The sequence below is a fragment of the Palaemon carinicauda genome, chromosome 9, assembly GCF_036898095.1.
Source record: "Palaemon carinicauda isolate YSFRI2023 chromosome 9, ASM3689809v2, whole genome shotgun sequence".
NCBI lineage: Eukaryota > Metazoa > Arthropoda > Malacostraca > Decapoda > Palaemonidae > Palaemon > Palaemon carinicauda.
In genome coordinates, this window is record NC_090733.1 from 144657101 (window position 1) to 144677147 (window position 20047).

General features: G+C 39.8%; 1 protein-coding gene across 3 annotated transcripts in view; it reads left to right on the plus strand.

Annotated features, from left to right (window-relative positions):
• Nucleotides 1-20047, plus strand: part of LOC137646903 (ribonuclease H2 subunit A-like) — a 50834-nt gene that overhangs the window by 24940 nt on the left and 5847 nt on the right. For all 3 annotated transcript variants that reach the window (XM_068379975.1, XM_068379974.1, XM_068379973.1), the window contains exons 3-6: nucleotides 670-796; nucleotides 6887-6985; nucleotides 8768-8849; nucleotides 12083-12206. In XM_068379975.1, coding sequence (XP_068236076.1) covers nucleotides 670-796; nucleotides 6887-6985; nucleotides 8768-8849; nucleotides 12083-12206 — 432 coding nt within the window. The remainder of the gene's footprint in view (nucleotides 1-669; nucleotides 797-6886; nucleotides 6986-8767; nucleotides 8850-12082; nucleotides 12207-20047) is intronic.

Below are 20047 nucleotides of genomic sequence, written 5' to 3' on the forward strand. Positions count from 1 at the left end.
GAACATAATCTTCCTTTAGCTGAATATCTGGAAGAATCCGGTCATGCTTATGAAGTCAGAGCGATTGGTTCTACATGAGCCCTCAAGAAAAACTGTCGGTGAGTCAAGTGTTGAAGGCCGAGTCTGGAAAAAAAACCTTCATGACCCACTATCTGTTGGAGTGCAGTATATTTACTAATCCTTTATTGCATTCTCATTGGAACCCGCTGTTGCTGCTCAGCAGGCTGTTTAGTGAACCTTCTCCTTCATAGGACAAAAAGTATCTCGTTAAGATAGCGGCCGTGACATAAGTCTAGGATGAGAGGTGAGATGTCTGGCCTTTTACCTGATTTCTTTCCCCTCTCTTGGAGTACAGAGGTCATTCCGTTATTTAGTGGCCGGAATGTTGATGCAAGTACTTTATAGTATTTGTCCTAGGTGGAAGTTAAAGTGATTACTCAAGTGTGCTGGCGAGGGGCAGGACTTCCCTGCCACCCGCCAGTAACTATCGACACCTTGTTATAATTTGAAGAGCCCTGTTCCAGATGTGCAGAAATCATTCTTCTATTAAAGTACTCGGGTTTGTATCGTGAAGAAAAATAGAAAATGCTTTTAAAATTTGTGATATCATTGTACTATTACTATATAAATTTTCTTTATATGCTTCCCACTTTATTCCCACAAAACTAGGCCAAAGGTGTCGCTAAATGAAGTATCGCATAATTCAGCCATAAATCTTATCAAGAGAGCAATAGCTGCTGGGGTACAGGTGTCGGAAGTTTATGTGGATACAGTTGGACCTCCAGAAAAGTATGAGGTGGGTAAAATGAATGGTAGCAAACAACTATAGAATTATTGCTTTAAAATGCAAATTTCCTAGTTAATTCTTTTTTAGATGTTGGGTAAAGATTCTTGATAGTGAAAAACAATGTCATGATAATTATCTTTGAAGAATTGAAATTGCATTAAACTCTAATCGAAATAAGAAAATTTAGTTGAGAATTATCCTGTAGGAATGTTTCCAAAGTTGATACTTTGTACAAAATTTCATGCTAGAAACAACACTTTGCCAATACTAAGAACATTTCATGAGAAGTAACGTGAGATTGTGTAAATGTATATACAGTGAACCCTCGTTTATCGCGGTAGATAGGTTCCAGACCAGGCCGCGATAGGTGAAAATCTGCGAAGTAGTGACACCATATTTACCTATTTATTTAACATTTATATTCGGACTTTTAAAACCTTCCCTTGTACGTAGTACTGTTAACAAACTACCCTTTAATGTACAGAACACTTAATGCATGTACTACAGTACCCTAAACTAAAACAGGCACAAATATTAAAGGCGATTTTATATCATGCGTTTCCTAAACACGCTAAAAAGCACGATAAAAAATGGCAACCAATGTTTTGTTTACGTTTATCTCTGATCATAATGAAGAAACAAACTCATTTAGTGTACACATATATGTATAGGTTAGTTTTTGCATCGATTATATTGATTATACAGTATGTTGATTTTGTTATTACCAATGTTTTACTTAATTTTTCCTAGGACTTCCAAATGAAATGTTTTTCTTTATGATGCCGCCTGAAACGACGGCGTCATAAAGTACTGTACGCTCAGTAAACAACCACGCTCAGAACAAAGAAGGCATTTAACGCGCATGATGAAAGTGATAATGATATTTACAGTAAAAGCATTTACAAAATATGTTATTACAAATATAATTTACCGTATCTATATAAAATCATACAGTACATACTGTATGTAGCAAAGCAGGAAAACAATTTACGAGAGAGAGAGCTAGAGAGAGAGAGATTGTTTTACGTACGCAAATGTAAATTTTAAACAAAAAAAATATGATAGGTTACAACATGTATACTGTACTCTTCAGACTTTTAAAACCTTCCCTTTAACTTAATGCATACAGTACTAAACTATAAAACAGGGGCACAAATATTAAAATGTTAGAATATTAAAGTAAAAAATAAAGATTGTTACTGTACTCACCACGAAAGAAGTTCAAGAAAAACTTGAATGATGATGGCGATGAATTTGCTGCACAGTAGAAATGATGATGATGAAGCTGATGATGTCTTCTACTGTGCAGCCAATGATAGTATTTTACGTCTTCAGACGGAGGTGTCTTTTCCTGGGACACCTCTTCAAAACTTCTTCAATTTCTTCCGAAGGCGCACTAGCAGGAGGAACTGGCTCTTTTTTGCGAGGCTGGAAGAACATTGTGATCGGAAGTTGCTGCCGCTGCTTCTTTTTTCGCTCTAAGAGCATCCTGTAGGGAGTCATGATGTCATCGACCTTGTTGGAGAATTGCATAGACCGAACCATATCCTCGTCCCACTCTTGCAACATTTCTTTCGCCTCCTTGATATGGTTGCAGAACTTGGCAAGCCGTTCTAATGTTAAGCCCGTTTCTTCGACATTTTCTTGGGTCTCTTCCTGGGTTTCACTCTCTTCTTCGCTTGCCGATTTCGTCAGGTCTTCTAGGTCTGCGTCAGTTAGCGGCTGGGAATGGCAGTCCAACAACTCTTCGACGTCTTCAGTCGTCATGTCGCCAAACCCGTCACCTCCAATTATGGCAGCCAACTGCACAGATTTGCGTATTGCAGAGTGTTGGATTTCCGACGGAGTAAATCCCTCGTCGTCGTAAACAATCTGGGGCCACAACTTCTTCCAGCTCGCATTCACGGTTACAGGTTTCATCTCTTGCAGTGCCTTCTGAATATTCTTCAGGCACGTGGCTATGGTGTACTGCCGCCAGTACGCCTTCAAGTTAAAATCTTCATCCTCATCATCTTGGGCAGCATCCACACACGCAACGAGGTCCGCCAAGGTATTCTTCGTGTAGAGGGCCTTGAACGCCCTGATAACCCCCTGGTCCATCGGTTGAATTAATGACGTAGTGTTGGGTGGCAGGAACTCAACCTGAACGCCCTCACGCGACAGGTCAGTTGCGTGTCCACCAGCGTTATCCATAAGGAGAAGGATCTTGAATGGCAAGCCCTTCTCTACGAGATATTCACTGACTTGCGGGATGAAACACTGGTGGAACCAGTTGGAGGTCAGCATCTTCGTAATCCATGCTTTTAGATTATGCATCCAGTACACGGGAAGGAGATTCTTGTTTTTATTTTTCAAAGCCCGAGGATTTTTCGACTTATAAGCCCTGGCTTGAGCAAAAATCCAGCAGCATTGCCACACATCACGAGGGTAACTCGATCCTTGAATGCTTTAAAGCCAGAGGCTTTGGCTTCTCTTTGAACAGGAAAGTTTGCGACGGCATTCTCTTCCAAAACAAGCCAGTCTCATCCATATTAAAGACTTGTTCCGGCTTGTATCCACCTTCGGCGATAATATTCTTGAACGTCTGGTTCACGTAAGTTTCAGCAGCGGCAGTGTCAGCCGAAGCAGCCTCGCCATGCAGGGAAACGCTTTTCAGGGCGAAGCGTTTCTGAAACTTCGCGAACCATCTTTTGCTGGCGGAAAAACGTTGTTTCTGAGGCTGGGAATCAGTGGATGTCCCTGGTTGAGGTTCATCTGCATCATCATCTTCTTCAGCATGGTTGCCATCGTCGTCTTGAGGTTCCTTTGCCGCAAAATTCTCATACAAGCTCAAAGCCTTTGTTCGGATGGTGTTCGTATCCAAGGCTATGTTCTTCTTCCGGCAGTCGGTAATCCACACAGCTAAAGCACCTTCCATGCGTACGATCGTTTTATTACGCGTGGTAACGACTCGCTTCGCTGATCTGCTAAAGGTGATTGCAGCCGTCTTTCTAATGTTCGCCTCGTCCTTCTTGATATAGCGAACGGTGGATTCGTTGATTCCAAAATGGCGGGCTGCGGACGCAAAACTTCTACCGTCTTTCAACATATAGACAAGCGTCACCTTCTCAGCAATCGTCATCATCCTTCGGTGGCGTTTAGGCTCACTACCAGCCTTAGTAGAAGCAGAACGCTTGGGAGCTATTGTACAGTAGGATTCAACAGTAAGTTCAACAAAGAGTTCAACTTAAAACAGTCGCACACAGCACAGATTAAAGTTCACAAACTTAACAACGTCTACTCAGCGATACGGCGTAAGAGAAAGTGGCCGCGAACAGAGCCTGGAAGCTGGAGATGCGGGCAAAACACCAATCACAGGCTAGATAACAAAACTTGAGTTCTGATTCGTCATCTATCAGCGCTTGAACCAATCACAACCTGTCTTATATGATGCGTAGGTTACAAATTCAAAGAACAAGATACCCCGCGTATATTGTACGTACAGTATTAATAATAATAAATAATGATAATAATACAGTAATAATAATAATAATAATGATAATAATATTAACAATAATAATTTTATTAACAACAACAACAATAATAATAATAATAATAACAATAATAATAGCTTTACGTATGCTATTTTATGCTTTTGTTGTAGGATGTGTGTCTCTCTCTCTCTCTCGTACGCTTATTCTAAATGTGATTTTTGCAACAAACAATATTATTGGATGCAGTACTACGTACGTATACATACAAAAGATTCATGGAAAAGAAGCACATCCATTACATTTGTAGTACAGTAGTAGCCATCAGCAGCCTTACACCATTCTAATATGGTATGACTGCATCTGATTTGCGTTTCATGTTCGATTTAATTTTACTACGTACTGTATACAGTACTGAATTATCGTATGATCACATTCTCTTTTCGTGTTTTATTTCTTTCTGTGCTGAATTATATATCATATTTAATGCAATGAACAGTCAGTAAGAGCAGATATTACTAATTACAGTATTAATGGAATTACAGGTAACGAAATATCGTATTTGGGGTCTTCAGATATCGCGGTATTTTCGAAATTTCCGGAAAATCCGCGATATGTATATATATATGGGTTATGGAAAAAACCCGCGAAGTGGTGAATCCGCGATGGTCGAACCGCGAAGTAGCGAGGGTTCACTGTATGTGTATAGACATTATTCTCCAAAATTATTCAGTGTGCATTGAAGTAGTTTTTAAGAATTTAGAATAGGAAAATATAGGAATTAACATTAATGGGGAATGCTGTACCTTAAAAACTTGAGATTTGCAGATAACATAGTACTATTTATTGAATAATGGAAGGAATTGCAAAAGGTATTACAGTAGAAGATTTGAATAGAGAAAGCAAAAATTTGGGACTGAAAATGAATGAGTAAAACTAAGATAATGTTCAATGAAAATGCAGAGGCAACAAATAAAGGTTATAAATGAACCTTTAGAGATTGTTAATGAATTTACGTGCTTAGGTCAGACAGTAGTGTTTCCCCAGGACATGAGACCAAAATTAAAAGAAGGATGAATATGGGATGGAGAGATTTTGGGAAACAAAATAAGGTTACGAAAATTAAATGCCCCTTTCTTTTAAAAGAAAAGTATTTAATCAGATTGGCTAACAGTATTAAGTTGAGCATCAGAAAATTGAACTTTACTCATTGTATCCACGGCATAACAGCCTGATAACATTTGTAGAGGTCCAAATTTGTACAGCTTGGATCCCCGTTCACACCCACGAAGAATGTGGTCCTTGGTCTGGATCGAATGATCACATGAAGGGGCGAGGCCCCACTTATGAAGATTATCTCCAGTCCTTCCAACTCGAGCTCTTGCTCGATTAAGTAACCCAATCCTTTCTACAGATATTTGATCCATTGGGAAGAGTCACATGGGCTCTGGATGGCCACACCAGGTGGGCAGTGGTCTGTTTCTCTCCAGCGTTCTAGGCAGCAAGTTGCTGACTCCATGTGGTCAAGAAGCCATGCAGTATTTATTTACAAGACCAGGCTCTTAATATACTGCCAAATTATGCAAAGCTGTTGTTTTCCTCTATTACTTTTTCATAATTTAAAACAATTCGCTACATGGGAAACAAGTTAAAATTATAAAAAAAACTATAGAATTATAAAAAGAAAAACTAGCCTGGTTTCCTCACTAACCGACCTGGAACTGACATCGTCAACATGGTCAACCAAACAGAAGTTCGTGATGCCAGTGTACATTTGATATACAGTATATTCAAAATATATACTAAATTGAAAAGAATAATAATTCAAAAGTATCACTATTTGTGAATTGTATATTTATGGATACTTTTCATGTATCTATGTCTTTATTTATACATTATCATTTTTGTTATGATTATGCTGAAAGATGCATAAAGTGTCTAGAAATGATAAAAGGCGTAAAATTTGCTCAGAAAAATAGAGATGAGATTAAATTATGTTAGCCAGTTTTGCTTATGTTTCTGCATTTGGTACATATGGGGATGAAATTTTTGGATTTAAACAAAGGGTTACTACTGATTATGTCCTTATGATCCCAAAGGGTGAGGTAAAATTACAGCCTAAAGTCCATACTTTGCATACTAAAGTATATTTAATCAATCTACAAAAAAAACTTTGAAGCCTGATTTCTCAAAATAGGAAGTTTTCAAGGAAAAAAATATTAGGCATTTTTTAAGTCGACTTATTTTTGCCATTCAAACATGAAAGAGAGTTTCACATGTACATCTTTTTGTGTATGAAATTCTTTCAAATGGTTTTCAGATGAAAAAAAATCAGTTGTGAAATGAGAAAGTAGATGAAGTTTGGAGTACTGTAACCCCAAAGTAACATTCTTAATGGGGCCGAGCCGTGCTCGTTAAGGTGAAAATATTATCCTTTTAGCAGCCTGTGTATGCTTTGATGGGACATTATAGATTGGTCTTGGTAGTTTAAAATGACGTAATGTATTTGAAACTTTTGAATCTTATAGATATAATATTAAATACTGATATTTAATTATGTAATGTCTTTACATTTTACTGTACGCTAATTGTGAAAGGTAATGAACTGAAACTTTTTCATGTTAACCAGGCAAAGCTGCAGGAAATTTTCCCTACATTGAAAGTAACTGTTGCGAAGAAAGCCGATTCTCTCTTTCCATGTGTGTCTGCAGCTAGTATTTGTGCCAAGGTAAGTTAAATTTCATAAAAGTTTATTTTTCTTATTTTATATATATTTTTATTATCAAGTTACAATTATGTTTTTGGTTAATCTATTATGTGATATATACAGTGCTGCAGTAATTCCATCATATGCTTTCCTAAAATCTGCATATTCCAAGGATTTATAGAGAGAGTGAGAGAAGAATATTCCAATAATTTCTGCTTAGTCACTCACTTTTGTTTGGTACTGCATGATTTGCATAGTTTATTGTTTTCATTGTTAAGATATTAAACAATAGAAATACTGTATTTGAAAATGTTTTTAATTCGGTTATCTATAACTTGTCTTGGTTAGCCCACACAAGCAATCTCTCTCTCTCTCTCTCTCTCTCTCTCTCTCTCTCTCTCTCTCTCTCTCTCTCTCTCTCTCTCTCTCTCTCTCTCTCTCTTTGTTTACGTGTGTTTTTCTCAGGCCTGTCTTATAAGACTAGTTTTTTTTATATGTGAGTGATTAAACTGATCTTGTAAATTTTAAGAATTTCTTACATGCACTTTTCTAGAATTTTTTGGCAATACATACATACAATACCAGAGAAATTATAAAATGCATTTAAACTAATTACTGAAAAGATATTCTTTTCATCCATTCCTGTTGGTCTTCAGCTATTTAAAGCCTTTTGTATTTACTTCCTCCGTTTGCTTATTGATGACAAGTCGTCTTGGTCATCTTTATTTGACTAGGAATATTGGTCTGTGGTCTGGTTGAAGTGCATTTGACCAGGGTCATCAATATTTAATTTTACTTTTGCCGTACACGGGTTGGTTCATAAAGATTTCTTTTCCTTCTATCTTGCACTGCTTTACATAAACTCCCATATGGTCTACTTTTTTATCTATTTCCTTTATTTTATGTTTTAGAAATTCCTTCACTGTCATTGTTATTCTATTTCCATATTTGTTAATACAGTATGTGATTGCCTCTCCCCCCTTTTCGTCCCATGGCCAAACTTTACTATTCATTTTCCTTCTTCGCACCATATCTCTGGTAACTTCCTTATCAGTACTAATGTCACTTATCCACTTCACTTGCACAACTCGGCAAATTGTTATCATTTCCGAATCTTAATAACTACCCATATCAAATGGTTTGAAGTGCTTATATATACATATACATCATAACATTGGGCGCTTTGCAATTCAAGCTTCACACTATTTGAAACCGTCATTGCATTCATCCAGTTGTCTCTGGCAATATCTACCTACAAGGGGTTGAAATGCTGTCAGTGCACCTTCTATGGTTCACTTTAGGCATTAATTTACTGTCTATAGTATCTCATCAGCCCTAGTTGCCCCCAACTAAGACTCTTACTTTACCTCCTCTTCCACTTCCTATTTTCTTTTTTACTTAGATTGTAAAAACCAGGTTTTGTCAGTTACATATTGTTGCTGAATGGCCCAAATTTATATATCCAATCCCAATTTTTTGCAATATTCTATGTGGCCCTTTTTCATATCGGATTCTTTCTCCCATGTATCTTCTGCTTTGTTCATGTGGTTTTCCATACTAAATATTCTCCTTTGCTTCCACCATGTATATCATAATCTTTGTTACATTGGTTATCAGTGCTCTCTCATGTTTTCTAGTCTTGTATTTTAAACTACCCTCAGGCTCAACATACATATACAAGAAAGCTTTATGTAGATTTTAAAGATATTTGAAAGCATCTTAATTTAGTTTTTAGCCAATTATTTAAACTAGCTGGAAACATTTCAACATGATATAAACTTTCTAAATATTCTCTTTCTCCAGGTTGCTCGAGACAGGGCTCTGAAAAGTTGGAGTTTCCCAGAAAATATTGAAATTGACAATTGGGGAAGCGGCTATCCAGGAGGTAGGAATTGCTTTAGAGGATATTGACAGGGTTTTATTTAAGTTGGGTTTTGTGTGCAAGTACAGTGTTTTATGTCCCCTACATTACAGTTTTATTAAATAGACAGAGAAGACAATGATAGTTGTCACTTATAATTACAATGTTGCCACGATGCATAATCGAGATGGTGGTCATACAAAAAGTATAGGCATTGGTATAGGATGAATGTTAACATAACATACAGTAATTCGTCTGTAAATCAATAAGGTAAATACCCATGGATGCATGTAAGCTGTAAGTAATGTACAATATGATACTTGATAACTATACACCTTTGAGCGAGTCGAGATGAACAACGGGTATTGGGGATGTTAACCCTTTTACCCCCAAAGGACGTACTGGTTCATTTCACAAAACTCATCCATTTGCCCCCATGGACATACTGGTACGTCCTTGCAAAAAACTGCTATTTACATTTTTTTTTTTTTTGCATATTTTTGATAATTTTTTGAGAAACTTCAGGCAATTTCCAAAAGAATGAGACCAACCTGACCTCTCTATGACAAAAATTAAGGCTGTTGGAGCAATTTCAAAAATATATATAGCAAAATGTGCTTGAAAAAAAAAACTCCTGGGGGTTAAGGGTTGGAAAGTTCCAAATAGCTTGGGGGTAAAAGGGTTAAATGATGGCTCTCTTTCTTGACCAAAGTTAGGAGACAAGGAATTGACCAGAAGTGTTATTGCTCATATTAGGTAGTAGACGCAAATGTCTGCGGTTTCAGAACCATACCCAACCACTAGAGAGGTGTGCCTTGTACTCGGTTTGACCTGCTGCGGCCCATTATGATGCTGATGTTGTCCCATCATAGCCTGGTGATGTCCTGTATCTTGGTGGCCGATGGTGAGCTTGATTAGAGAGGCAAACATGTGAATTTTGAAGGTTCTTGGCCTGGTCATTGTGGGCGGCAGCACAACAGCTGTAGTTGTAATCCTCAGTCTTAGATTACAGCTCATCTGTGAATAATGGGGGGTAAGCCAGAATACAGGTGCAGATAGGGTAACCATGTATAATCTGCGCAGGGTAGCGTCTATCCGTGGTCAACGTGTTCCTGAGCTCTTACAGTCTTATATTAAAGGCTTCACAATGTATATTCCTGGATTGGGTGGACTTGATGATTGTTTGGCAGCCTTTGCTGTAGACTCTGTGTGTCCATTAGACTGAGAGTAATACAGAGAAATGGTAACCTGGTTACACAACAAAATTTCAGCGATTTGCTTAAAGTTCTTTATTGAAAAATGGAATGGGACACTAACTTTGCAAAAGAAGACATTTTGGAGATTTTAGCTGCGGTTATCAAGTGTCCTTGTAACAACTACAGGCGTGCCTGAGAGTCTCGGCTTTAACAAGAAAGGATTTCTATGGTACATTGAAGAAAGGACTTGATGGGTATTCATCACATTTGCAAGGTTCTTGTTGCTGACTGTGTAGAAGTTTTTGGCAGGTGTCGCAACTTGCTACTGTGTTTCTTTATATCAGGATTGATTCCTGGCTAAAATATTGTGTGCCTTACATATCTTTGAGTAGCTTCAATCCCGTATTGGTTGTCATGGAGGTGAGCAAGCCACAAGGTGCATCTACAGAGGGCTGCAAGGATGACAATTTTAGGCTCCTATAACTCTCTATCCACGTAAAAACTATCCCTCGGCTTCCAGTATGAGAGGGCAGAGTCATAGAGGTCATAGTAGTTTATGAAAAAGCCATTGGAGAAGTAATTGAAAGGCAATTGTAGTCCTGCTCCTTTTCGAAGATAGGTCCCGTTGCAAGTTGTCGGTGGAAGCGGTTGTGCTGGTGATAATTTACCTGACGTGCAGTCTTCCTTTAGATGGGGGAGACTGATATGAGAGTGAGACAGGGCATTACGCTACTTTGACCTTGAGGCGTTTAAGGCTTGGATCCTCAATGACGTCAAGAGGCTGAAAAGATATGAAGCCCAATATGTTCCTACCTACTGTACTTATTTTAATGATGAATGCACCAATTTGGCACTTTAAATTTTAATGAGTTAAAGATAGTTAATTTTAAAAATTCTTTCTATAATGGTTAGGAATAATGTTAAAAAAGGAATTCCTACTTATAAGATTTTGCAATTTTAGTAGATCACTATTTAGTAACATTTAAAAAAATATATACAGCATATGCATCCTTTTATCCACTCAGTTTGGTCTTGAATTTACTAAAACAATATGTGGTACCAGAAAGTTCTTATTTAATGGGTATTAATACATTATGTTAATAGAAAACTTGAGGAAACCAGAGCTGGTGATGTGAAAAAATTTGCAATGCTAGATTCAGATGTACAATGTAAGTGATGCCAAACATGAAAATGCTTCAAATCATTCACATTATCAAATATTACTTGAACATAAAGTAAGTAAGACCTTTTATTTCTTTTTATTACTGTATTGCGACTATACAAAGAGTTTATCACTGAATAGTTTACATGTGTTAGTTATAAAGTTGGCCATTTCTGCTTTGCATAGTCGGTTTGAAAATGTGGGCCCACGAGAGTACTTATCGCGGAACCAGAATGGGTGGTTTTTTATTTATTAGGTTATACAGTTCTGTGTATCGCAAATGACTGAATCCACAAAGATAGAACCTTCAAATATTGAGGGCCAACTGTACAATAATTGGTTGATCTTTAGGACATTGTCCTGTCCCTTTAAACCCATATTATATTTGTGTCCTTATCAAATCAATGTACTTCAAATATATTTTTTAGGAACCTAACAAATGTGGCAGATGCCTATATTGCAAACATGAATGATAAATTTGATCTTATGGTAACTAAACAGTTCAATAATTACAAAATTCCAATACAGTAATTAGAATTCCTTACTGCCTGATAATTACCAAAATCTGATAAGTAGAATTATGTAGAATTCCATTGAGAGACTACTAAAGTAAGAGGTTTCAAGAAAAATTCTCCTGGATAAGTTTCTGATTGAAAGGTGTGTGGTGTATTGAGGTGAGGTAAGTGTGGTTTTAGTAAGAGAGGTGTGTTAGAATAACTTGTGCACACACTGAGTGTTCATTCTTGATGAAAAAGGAAAGGATCATAGTTTTTTCTTTCTGCACTGTGGAATATTTATTTTATATATTTTCCATGAAATTAAATAACATTGTATTTACACATTTTTTTATCAAAAATAAACTCTGGAAGAAAAATTATATTCTCAATTTATTCTTTCAGATGCAGTTACAAAGAACTTTTTAATGAATTCATTGGACCCAGTCTTTGGTTTTCCTGGATTAGTTAGATTCTCTTGGTCTACAGCTGAAAAAATTCTGGAGGAAAAATGTGTTCCTGTTTTGTGGTAAGCTTTAATTTTGTTTTAGGTATGATTTCAAAATTTATTATTAAGTAGGATATTTAGAGTTCTGTAGGGATAGATGTGTAATCATTTATATGGATCCATTATTCTTATGTTATTAAACTAGACCACTGAATTGAAGTCCTTATCTCTTGGGTTTTTACGAAAAGATTGTTTATATTGTTTCATCATGATCCATTTGTTCAAGAGACTTGGGAGTTTTGGTATCCGACCATCTTCTGCCTCATTTTCAATTATTGACTGAGCAGAATCCTTAGAAATTTTCATTAATATTTCTGATTTGTTATTCCATGTATTCCTCATTGAATTGTTTTGCTTTGCACCTCCCTTTGAATGTGATGCAATTATGAATGTGTATTATCACAACCCCATTAATCATTTATTGCCAAATTTTCATAGGCAGAAATCTCATTCTCACTAGTCTCTTTAAATAAATCTAGATGATAAAATGAAGAAAACTTTTCACATCCCTATACTTTTCTGTCCACTCTTACGTATGTTGAACTTTATACAATTGCTGTAACCTGCCCACCTCTTTGACTTCCTTGAAGTTGCATTCTTCATCGACAGCAAACCTGGCTTGCATTTCCACTGGTTCTGTGGATGAGTATTCAACTCAATTGCCTATCCCAGAAACTTAACATACAGTAACTACTTTTACAAACCCAAGCTGCTTATGTCTGAATTCCTTCCCGGCCCCCACCCCACCTATGACAAATTTCCACCTGCTTTCTGGCTTGGCAACCACTAGTCATTAGTACATCAGTGCACAGTTGAACATCCCTTCTTGTCTTACCTCCAGTAACAGCTTTTTGACCAACTCTGTAAGTCAAGCGTGACTCATTGGGCTGGTAAATCTTTTATTAATAAAAAGAGCAATGGGTAGTATTTGATGGGCTAAGCATTTTGCAATTACGCCTAACTCGAGTGAAACTAATTTTCTTTTATCAAGAAATTATTGGATAAGCTTATTTACCCACTTCCTGTGCTGATGCTGTAGCTGTGCAACCAAAATTGTGACAGGCAGTAACTTGAAGACACTGCTTTTATATACCGGTACTTACACTTCCATTGACAGTAACAGTGGCTGCCAAAAGTGGTATTCTGAAGTCACAGTCAAAACATAAAGTATACTTCTAGGTACAACTCTGCCAAGAATAGACCTTTGAACATTTTTAGCATTGCAAGTTAGGGCATTGCTTCTACCACCTACACAGGTCCTGATGTATCCAGGACCACATGTAACTATCCAATTTTGTATACAACAGAGGTATTTTCAATGCAGATATCTTGATTTAATGATTTGATCAGCTGTCTTATTTTCAACAACAGATTAATATTTTTCAATATTAAACTTACCCGGTGATCATGTAGCTGTCAGCTCTGCTGCCCGACAGAAAAACCTAAGGACGAAATACGCCAGCGATCGCTATACAGGTGGGGGTGTACATCAACAGCGCCATCTGTCGAGCAGGTACTCAAGTACTTCATGTCAACACAGAACCAATTTTCTCTCTGTCGTGCCACTGGCAAGACCTACTAAATCCACATATTTTATATCTCTCCGCCTTTATTAGGCCTCTTCGATTAACTTTCCATTTATTATAAACATATAAAATAAATTTTTATGTTTTGTTTATTTGCGACCTTTCCTTTTAGTAGGCGGTCCGAAATTGGAACCGAAGTTAATCAACGTTGAGCCCGTTAGCCTTTAAAAAATTTTAAAACTTTTTAAAATTTAATGTTTTATGAAAGAATCTCTTTGATAGTTTTCGTACTGTTTTTCAAAGATGAACTCACGTTTAGTTTTTAGACTACGCAGTTGTTGACGTTCAGGACGTTCAACATGCGCTCTATCGTTACGATAGAGAGAAAATTGTATCACGGTTTCACTTTGCAGTAAGAGTAAATCGTTTCTGACGTTTCGTTCATTCTTTCTTAACTTAAATGTTTTAAATTCTAAATTAAAGGAACTTTTTATTTGGAAAACCTTTCAGTTTGTTCCTTTTAGTCAAATAACATGTTTTTTTGACGATTTATAATTTGGCTCTTCTCTTAGGTGCGTAATCAAGAGAGAAAGAGAGAGAGAGATAGAGACGGAGGGAGAGAGAGGAGAGAAAACGTTCCGTTCAAGCGAGTAACGTTGTTTCTCGTGTTACTCTCCTCCCTAGTCGCTGTACGGGGAAGAAGGTAAAACGTTTCTAGGGTTTTATTCTTGTCCCCAGGCTATGTGCGGTGAGAGATTGTAGACGTAGTTTATTTGAACTAGTGTTTAGTCTCTTTCCCAGCCACTGAATTTTTTATCTTTATATATGTTTTCTGTTTTTTGCTAGTATTAATGAGCTGCATTATACGACTGATTTCGCAATTACTACCTTTTAATGAAGGGTAGAATTGCGTATTTCACGTAGAAATCAGTAAAAGTTTCGATTTCAGTGAAATTAGTGCAAAACAGAAAATCGAAGTGATAAAGTGATATGCGCAAGTGTTACAGTGTTGCGTCCGAGGGTTCGTCTGTTCGTGCCTGTCGTTCACCTAGTCCGGGACCTCTTACAAGCTCCCAAGCCCAGGGGAGAAGTAATGTCGAACGACTTATGGGTTCGTCAGGCCTTGATCAACGAACAGACGTTTTCCCTCTGTGGTTTCGGGCGTATCTACCCAAGATCGCCCCACCCACACAAAGACGAGAGAGCCCATTTATTTCTCGTCTGCGGAAGAGGTTTCTCGTAAGAAACCATGGACCAAGGTCTCGCAGCTTTTTAAGTGCAAGTCGGTTCCTTCCGTGCAAGTCCAACGGCCCAGTTGTAGCCACTGGGTCAGTTCGGACTCGCTGCAGTCTTCCGACGACTGCACACCTCCTAAGAGAGGCAAAGTGGTACCGCAGCAGGCAATAACTCCGTCTGTTGCCGCACCAGCTGCTGTAGACCCTAAGTGGTCTTTGCTGCAGTCTATGCAGACTCAGCTAGCTTCCTTTATGCAGGAGTATCGTGCGGAGAAGGTTGACGCTGCACCCGTTAGCCTACAACCAGCCACGGTTGTGCGCCCAGCTGACGCTGAGGCTGCCTGCTCCCACACTCCGGCTGTGAGAGCTCCACCACCTATGCGCAGTCGACCCTGCCAGACGCAAGTTGACGTTCGCCGACGCGCGGAACCCTCCGTTGACGTGCGTGAGCTACCACAACAACAGGAGGGTGGAGTTAAGCTGCCGTGTTTTGACGCGGTGCGTCAACCTCCGCATTCTAGAGTTGTTTTGACTGCTCAGTATAGACAGTCAAAGCAGTCTCGAGTGAACACTGTATGTCCTCACGCACCTGTTGTGGTTGACAGTTCAGTTGTTGACAGTTCACAGACTGTCAAGCAGTTACATGACGTTGCCTTCTGGTCTGCTACTAATGCACCAGTGCTGTATGTCCTCACGCACCTGTTGTCGTTGACAGTTCAGTTGTTGACAGTTCACAGACTGTCAAGCAGTTTCATGACGTTGCCTTCTGGTCTGCTACTAATGCACCAGTGAGAGACTCGCTGAGATAACCTAGCTTTTCTCGGACAAGGTTCCTGTAGATGAGAAAGTGCTGTTCTCCCTCCTACTGATATTCCTTTGAGGACTCTGTCATTTGGAGAGGAGCCTTAAGCTGCTTAGCCCCCCTATGGACTTTAATTAAATCATGATGATTGTTTTTAAGGATCTTCGTCCGGATCTTGTAACTGCTGCTCCTCGTTCGCCTTAACGTCAGAACTTACACTAGGCCTAGCTGCTTCGAAGCCGTTGTTGTTAAGCTAGTGCTCTCTCGCTCTCCTAGAGAGCGTTACGTTGGCTAGGCGACTGGTTTTGCACCAGGAGGAGTTTTAGGGATACAGCCTTTGCTTTCCCTTCTTTTAAACTGGCTTATAGAGCGCACGCATCCACCAGACGAGAGAAGTTCTCGGCTTGGGAGTTCTTGCCTCTGCCCAGATGGACTTCTCAATTCTGGTAGACTCGCCCTGGCGCCTAGCCAGGAGACGCTCCAAGTTGTTTACAGGTCAACTTCTCACTTTTGTCGAGCCTTTGAAGTGTTGCTGTACTATTATGTCACACATAACAAGGCTTGGTAAATGGTTCCGCCTCAGTCGCTAACCCCGTCTGTTGCCACACCTGCTCCCGTAGACCCTATGGGCTTTGCTGCAAGACATGCAGTCCAAGCTTGTGTCCTTGATTGAGGACTTAAATGCGGAGAAGAACCTTCTGGCCAACAACCTTCCAACCGGTTGGTTGTGCGCCCTGTTGACGCTGAGGTATCCTACTCGCGTCTGCCAGTTGAGGTGGTTCTTCCTCCGATGCGACCCAGTGTGGGTTGCCAGTCGCACGTTGAAGTTAAGCGACGCTCGGAGGTGGTTGTTGACGTTCAGTGTGTCACTAGGAAGACGTTCAACAACCAGCAGAGGTGACTTGTTGTGACGCAGTGCGTCAACCTCAGCAACCCGGTAGGGTGCTGACTGCATAACCCAGACAGTCTAGACAGTTCGGGTTGACGCTGTACTTCCTCGCGCACCCATGGTTGTTGACAGTTCACAGACTGTGCAGCAATGCCATGCGTCCGGCTCCGTCACGCATCCACCAGTGCGACCGGATTCAGCGAGTCAGAAGTTGCCCACTCCGTTGCCGTTTCCTCATCAGTTTCGGATGAGGAACCCTCTGATGAGGACGTTGCTGAACAAGACGATCAACCCCCAGCCCTGCTATCCATCCAGAAGATGCTGAAGAAGGAACGCTGCCCAGTCAGGCTGTGGATGAGTCTGGTAGGGACACTGTCATCCGTGGATCAATTTGTGTCACTAGAAAGACTACACCTCCGTCCTCTTCTATTCCATCTAGCTTTTCACTGGAAAAGGACAAGACGCTAGAAGCGGTCTTGATCCCGGTTTCCGGAAAGATAAAGTCTTGTCTGACTTGGTGAAAGGACAATATCAACCTTAGAGAGGGTCTTCCCCTGACTGTTCAGACTCCCAACCACGTTCTCTTCTCGGACGCATCGGGCGTATGCTGGGGTGCGACATTAGACGGTAGGGAATGCTCGTGATTATGGAACTCGAGTCAAAGGATAATGCATTTCAACTGCAAGGAGCTACTGGCAGTACGTCTGACCTGGAAAAGCTTCAGGCCCTCTCCTTCAAGGCAAAGTGGTGGAGGTGAACTCGGACAACACCACGGCTTTGGCGTACATCTCCAAGCAAGGAGGGACCTACTCTCTGACATTGTTCGAGATCGCAAGGGATTTCACTAGTAACGAGGTTCATCCAAGGCAACTTGAATGTCATATCAGATTGTCTCAGTCGGAAGGGACAAATAATTCCAACAGAATGGACCCTCCACAAGGATGTATGCAAGAGACTTTGGGCCACCTGGGGCCAGCCAACCATAGGTCTCTTCGCAACCTCGATGACCAAGAGGCTCCCAATATTTTGCTCACCAATCCCGTACCCAGCAGCAGTTCATATAGATGCCTTTCTACTAGATTGGTCACATCTAGATCTATATGCATTCCCTCCGTTCAAGATTGTCAACAAGGTACTGCAGAAGTTCGCCTCTCACGAAGGGACAAGGTTGACGCTAGTTGATTCCCTCTGGCCCGCGAGAGAATGGCTCACCGAGGTACTTCGATGGCTAGTAGACGTTCCCAGAACACTTCCCCTAAGGGTGGACCTTCTGCGTCAGCCACGCGTAAAGAAGGTACACCAAGGCCTCCACGCTCTTAGTCTGACTGCCTTCAGACTATCGAAAGACTCGCGAGAGCTAGAGGCTTTCCGAAGGAGGCAGCCAGAGCGATTGCTAGAGCAAGGAGAACATCCACCCTTAGAGTCTACCAATCGAAGTGGGAAATCTTCCGAAACTGGTGCAAGTCAGTATCCGTATCCTCGACCAGTACCTCTGTAACTCGAATAGCTGACTTTCTCTTATATCTGAGGAAAGAACGATCTCTTTCAGCTCCCACTATCAAGGGTTACAGGAGCATGTTGGCATCAGTCTTCCGTCACAGAGGCTTAGATCTTTCCAACAATAAAGATCTACAGGACCTCCCTAAGTCTTTTGAGACCACGAAGGAGCGTCGTTTGGTTACACCTGGTTGGAATTTAGACGTGGTACTAAGATTCCTTATGTCAGACAGGTTCGAACCGCTACAATCAGCCTCCCTGAAAGATCTCACCTTAAAGACTTTTTCCTGATATGCTTAGCCACAGCTAAAAGAGTCAGTGAGATTCATGCCTTCAGCAAGAACATTGGATTCTCATCCGAAACGGCTACATGTTCTACAACTTGGTTTTCTAGCCAACATGAGCTACCTTCTCGGCCTTGACCAATATCGTTCGATATTCCAAACTTTTCGTATGGTTGGAAATGAACTAGAAAGAGTCTTATGTCCTGTAAGAGCTCTTAGGTTCTATTTAAAACCTTTACGAGGCCCGTCTGAAGCTTTATGGTGTTCAGTTAAGAATCCATCTTTGCCTATGTCAAGAATGCTTTATCCTATTTTATCAGACTGTTAATACGAGAAGCTCATTCCCATCTGAGTGAGGAAGACCAAGCTTTGCTGAAGGTAAGGACACACGAAGTTAGAGCTGTCGCAACTTCCGTGGCCTTTAAACAAAATAGATCTCTGCAAAGTATAATCGACGCAACCTATTGGAAAAGCAAATCAGTGTTCGCGTCTTTTTATCTTAAGAATGTCCAGTCTCTTTACGAGAACTGCTACACTCTGGGACCATTCGTAGCAACGAGTGCAGTAGTGGGTGAGGGCTCAACCACTACAATTCCCTAATTCCATAACCTTTTTAATCTTTCTCTTGAAATGTTTTATTATTGTTTTTGGGTTGTCCGGAAGGCTAAGAAGCCTTTCGCATCCTACTTGATTTGGCGGGTGGTCAAAGTCATTTCTTGAGAAGCGCCTAGATTAGAGGTTTTGATGAGGTCCTGTTGTATGGGTTGCAACCCTTCATACTTCATCTCCTAGGAGTCGCTCAGCATCCTATGAGGATCGCGAGGCTCAGTAAGGAAGACGTACTTAAAAAGGCAGAGTAATTGTTCAAGTCGACTTCCTTACCAGGTACTTATTTATTTTATGTTTGTTATTTTGAATAACTGCTAAAATGAAATACGAAATACTTAGCTTTTAATGTTAACATGTATGCTGGTCTCTACCCACCCCCCTGGGTGTGAATCAGCTACATGATCACCGGGTAAGTTTAATATTGAAAAATTTTATTTTCATTAGTAAAATAAATTTTTGAATATACTTACCCGGTGATCATAAATTAAAGGACCCACCCTTCCTCCCCAATAGAGACCCAGTGGACCGAGGAGAAAATTGGTTCTGTGTTGACATGAAGTACTTGAGTACCTGCTCGACAGATGGCGCTGTCGATGTACACCCCCACCTGTATAGCGATCGCTGGCGTATTTCGTCCTTAGGTTTTTCTGTCGGGCAGCAGAGCTGACAGCTACATGATCACCGGGTAAGTATATTCAAAAATTTATTTTACTAATGAAAATAACATTTTTGTGGGGATATGGAGCAATCTAGTGGTTAATTAGTACCCAGCTCACCATTTTGCTAAGGTTGTGATGTATGCCTTAATTCTTTACTGCTCTCACCAAAAACTTAGCAAATTTACACAAAAACTACTCTACTGATTTTGACCAAACTTTGTAGTAATGTTTGGTATGACCCAAGGATGAATCTATAACATTTTGGATAAAGTACTTCTAAGTACAAGTCCACAGCAGTACTGTGAAAATAATTGCTATATTAATTAAATGGCAAGTATTTTATTAGTTTATTTTTTTTTTG